This window comes from Poecilia reticulata, linkage group LG15, assembly GCF_000633615.1.
Source record: "Poecilia reticulata strain Guanapo linkage group LG15, Guppy_female_1.0+MT, whole genome shotgun sequence".
Classification (NCBI taxonomy): Eukaryota; Metazoa; Chordata; class Actinopteri; order Cyprinodontiformes; family Poeciliidae; genus Poecilia; species Poecilia reticulata.
Window position 1 is genome coordinate 13,670,732 of NC_024345.1, and position 3,957 is coordinate 13,674,688.

At 35.5% G+C, this 3,957-nt stretch overlaps 1 protein-coding gene across 1 annotated transcript; it reads left to right on the plus strand.

The window, feature by feature from the left end:
• The first annotated feature begins 299 nt into the window (after nt 1-299).
• Nucleotides 300-3,726, plus strand: LOC103476783 (N-acetyllactosaminide beta-1,3-N-acetylglucosaminyltransferase 3-like). The gene is made up of 2 exons (XM_008429361.2): nt 300-672; nt 1,875-3,726. The coding sequence occupies exons 1-2, from the start codon at nt 665-667 to the stop codon at nt 3,076-3,078; spliced, it is 1,212 nt and encodes a 403-aa protein (XP_008427583.1). The 5' UTR covers nt 300-664; the 3' UTR covers nt 3,079-3,726.
• Nucleotides 3,727-3,957: the final 231 nt, after the last annotated feature.

Here is a 3,957-nt window from a genome sequence, read left to right on the forward strand (position 1 = left end):
GATTAAAAAAAAATTAAACAAACACAAAAATCATTTCTAATACAAGATCTTACATGGAAAAGGTTACATTATATTTTACTATCCTGTTAGTGGGTAAAAACGTGATCTGTGGTATTGTTTGTAACGTAAGATCATCATGGGATTACTGAGTTCGACATTCTCATTGAATTCTTGAGCTACGGGGTTAACTGTAAACTATGATTTGTAAAGCCAAATGAGAACACAAACAACACAAACTACAATGCAGATACTTCTATTGTAAGAGGACAAAACAGAAAGTAATTAGGAACTTATTCAGCGTCCTACCATTGTAATCAACTTATGCATCAGTTTTCAACCTTGGTTGAAGCAGAACTTTATGCTATGAATGGCCTTACCCATCATAGACACTTGAATCATACTTGTATGCTAAGATGATCACTTACGATAGTGTAATGACGGGACGTGTCATTGTTTTTATGCTTCCCGTCATTTGACCCACTGTCTTTCCTGCTCTACCATTTTTATGATATGTTGGCAGGAGATAAACTATTCTAAGAACTTGTCAGTGCCACAAACAGGTTTTGTGAGAATATTCAAACTGTGGCTGAAACAGGGAAGAGTTATTTCTTTCTGCTTTATGGGATAAAGTCGTCATTTCATCAGGCACTCACCATCTACCAACATGGTCAGGTAATTATAGCGAAATCAGTTTCCACATTTATGGGCTGTGCTTAGTTTTTGTGTTAGTTTGAATGTTTTGTAAAGTATTCATAACTGGATACGCGTCCTCTTTGAGGTTAGAAGTTCAGATCAGGAGGCAAGTCTCATATTTCTAGTCATGTTTTCTCTTCTCTTTATAGGTTTTCATATTTCTTCTCTATCTTTATTTAAAGCTTTGTTTGAAAGTAAAAAACGGTTATTGATTTTATCTTTAGATGAAAATAAAAAGGCAAAAAACCTTTTTGAAATGTTGACTTGGTATTCATTATGAAATAAGTTATTTGATCCTAAATGTCTTCACGACATTAAAACTTTCTGACAAAACTAAAAACGTAAAGTTTGACTATAAAACTGTATAAAAGATCTGTATTTTAATAGTTTTTTTCACCTGCAAAAGCAGAACAGTTGGTCTTCACCTACTCTCTTAATGAGAGCACAATCTGCGAACCTTACTTTAAGCCTTTTGTTGTTTGTTAGCCTTAATCCTAACAAAATCCAGAATTATTCTGTTTTCTTAGCATTAAGACCACAAAAACATAATCCAGTGACATTATAGAGATCTTCCTATTCACTTAGCAATGCAGCCTGTCTTAAAATTTACATTTTGCTTATAATCATATCATATCATAGTCTCTGTGCTTCCATTTGAACTGAGTCGTTGCTGAGTCATGTTGTCATTTCTCATTAGACTGTGAAATGAGCAAATCATTACAACTATGACACATTAATCTTCCCTTAAGATTTTTTAAATGGGCTGGGGTTTGTTTATACATTTGTGTAGAGGTGTGTGTTTATACATTTGTTTAGAGGTGTGTGTGTGTGTGTGTGTGTGTGTGTTGATTTACGTATTACTTCCTCTTTATTTTTGTGCATTAAAAGTCATTAGAAGTACAGTCAGTAGCCAAACTTTTCTTCAAATCTAGTCAATAGGCTAAAAGTCACCCAAACCTTTTTTACAAGCATATTAATGTAAATTCCCATTGCACGGATCACTTATTGGTTTAAAGTGACAGTGTTAGGTCGACTGTGTACAAAGCATCTATTAGGAGAGAATCTGTTCCTAAATCCCACTATAAAACATGGCAGAAGAAACAATGTAATGGAAGTACTTACACAAGATATAGACAAGTTGTCATTCTAAGCTGTATTTCTTTATGTTTCTTTGACTTCAGCATTTTGAGACCGATTGAGGCCTGTGCCATAACTTTATTACTGTTGGGGACCCTTCTGGTACTTCTTTATTTCAATGAGCCACAAAACATCTCAACACCTCAATCACGAACACGATCAGCATACGACCAGCACAACCAAGACCAGAGACCTGCATATTTAAAAGAAGAAGATCGCAACGCCTCACACAAAACTTCCCCATTGTCAAATTGGCAATTGGAAAGGTGGAGGGTGTCACAARACCTAACAMTAAGATGTGAACGAAACACAATGTTTGAAAACGTCTCTGGCTTTGATTCCTTTTCCCCTATGATTCAAGACTTTCTTTACTATYGTCACTGTCGTAGTTTCCCCATWATTCTGGACCTTCCTGACAAATGTGGAGGAGATGATGAGCCTGAAGACATCTTTCTTTTGCTCGTTATTAAAAGTTCCCCAAAGAACTATGAGCGGAGAGAGGTCCTGCGCAAGACCTGGGCTGCAGAGAGGTCATATAAGGGAAAGGTGATTCGAAGAATCTTTATTGTGGGAACTGACGGTTCAGGTTTCGAGAAGGAGAAATTGRACAAACTTGTCATGTGGGAGCACCAACATTACAATGACATCCTGCAATGGGATTTTAAGGAWTCCTTTTTCAACCTCACTTTGAAGCAGATACTCTTCCTTGAGTGGATGGACAGACGTTGTCCACAGGCTCGATTTCTACTGAATGGTGATGATGATGTTTTTGCWCACACTGACAACATGGTGGAATACCTTCAAAGTCTTAAAGACAATAATGGACATAAGCACCTTTTTACTGGCGATCTGTTKAAAGGAGCGATTCCTAAAAGAAACMCAMAGAGTAAGTACTTTGTTCCGTCACAGGTGTACGAAAAAAARRTTTACCCACMSTACTGTGGAGGTGGGGGATACCTTCTGTCAGGCTATACAGCTTTGGTCATTTACAAAATAWCTGCGATGGTCCAAATTYTTCCTATTGATGATGTTTACATGGGAATGTGTTTGGCTGCACTGAAACTTAAACCTGMCTCTCACATKGGTGTGAAAACACTACAATGGCACATTCCCTCCAGACAAGTTGATAAATATGACCCCTGTTWCCTCAAGGATTTAMTTTTGCTTCACAAATTCTCGCCCAGTGATCTATATTTCTTGTGGCAAGAARTACGCAACCCAAAAMTYCCATGTAGTGATAAAACATGAAAAACAGTTGAGCCGAAATAAACTCAAATGAACCGTCTGAACAAGACCTGGGTCAAAAAAATTATTTAAGTAACTGGTTAGTTAGGCAGGTAGTAACACATTATAGCCCGTTATTTTTGACCATAGTGATAGAGTTAGGTACTTGCAGTAGTTATTTAGTAAGTAAGCTAGCTGCCGATACTAATAAACTTATTTTTGCAGCTATACCATATCACTTGTTGGGCAGGGATTTTAATGCTTTTATACTAGATTTGATTAGTWAATTACAGAAAAAAAAMACAGTAAAAAATWACAACACTSAAACACTGAAATCTAAACATATGCCATGTGAACTAGTGTTTAAATGAGCATCAGATTTCTGAATGCAAGTGAACACAACATAATAATCTGTGAGCTATGCTGTAGGTTTTTTTTGTAATATCAATATGTAACTTAATAAAACTGCTATGCAATGTTGTTTATGAAATTCTCTCATTTTTTTGTTATTGTTTCACCTCTTTCCCTCCTGTTGGAATGTTACAATAATTAGTCAATGTAACTCATAGTCTAATTGTAAAAGAAATRTTACCTGTTAATTCTCATGGAACCTGTTTTTATGGTGGTTAGGGTTACATGTGTTGAGATAATAAATGTTTCTTGTAAACTTAATTTGGCATTTAAGTATTTTTTGTAATCAAATGAAAGATACTAAATGTTCTTTACTACCATAACTTCTACCAAATGCCTTCTGGAGTCACATAAGTTAATGAATAAAGTGCACCTGTGTATGATTTAATATTAGTTTAGCTRTCAGGTCTCAAGAGTTTTTCACTAAATTAAAAACATCATGATGATCAAGAAAGAAGTCACATATGGTCAAAGATAACTTTGTTAAGAGGT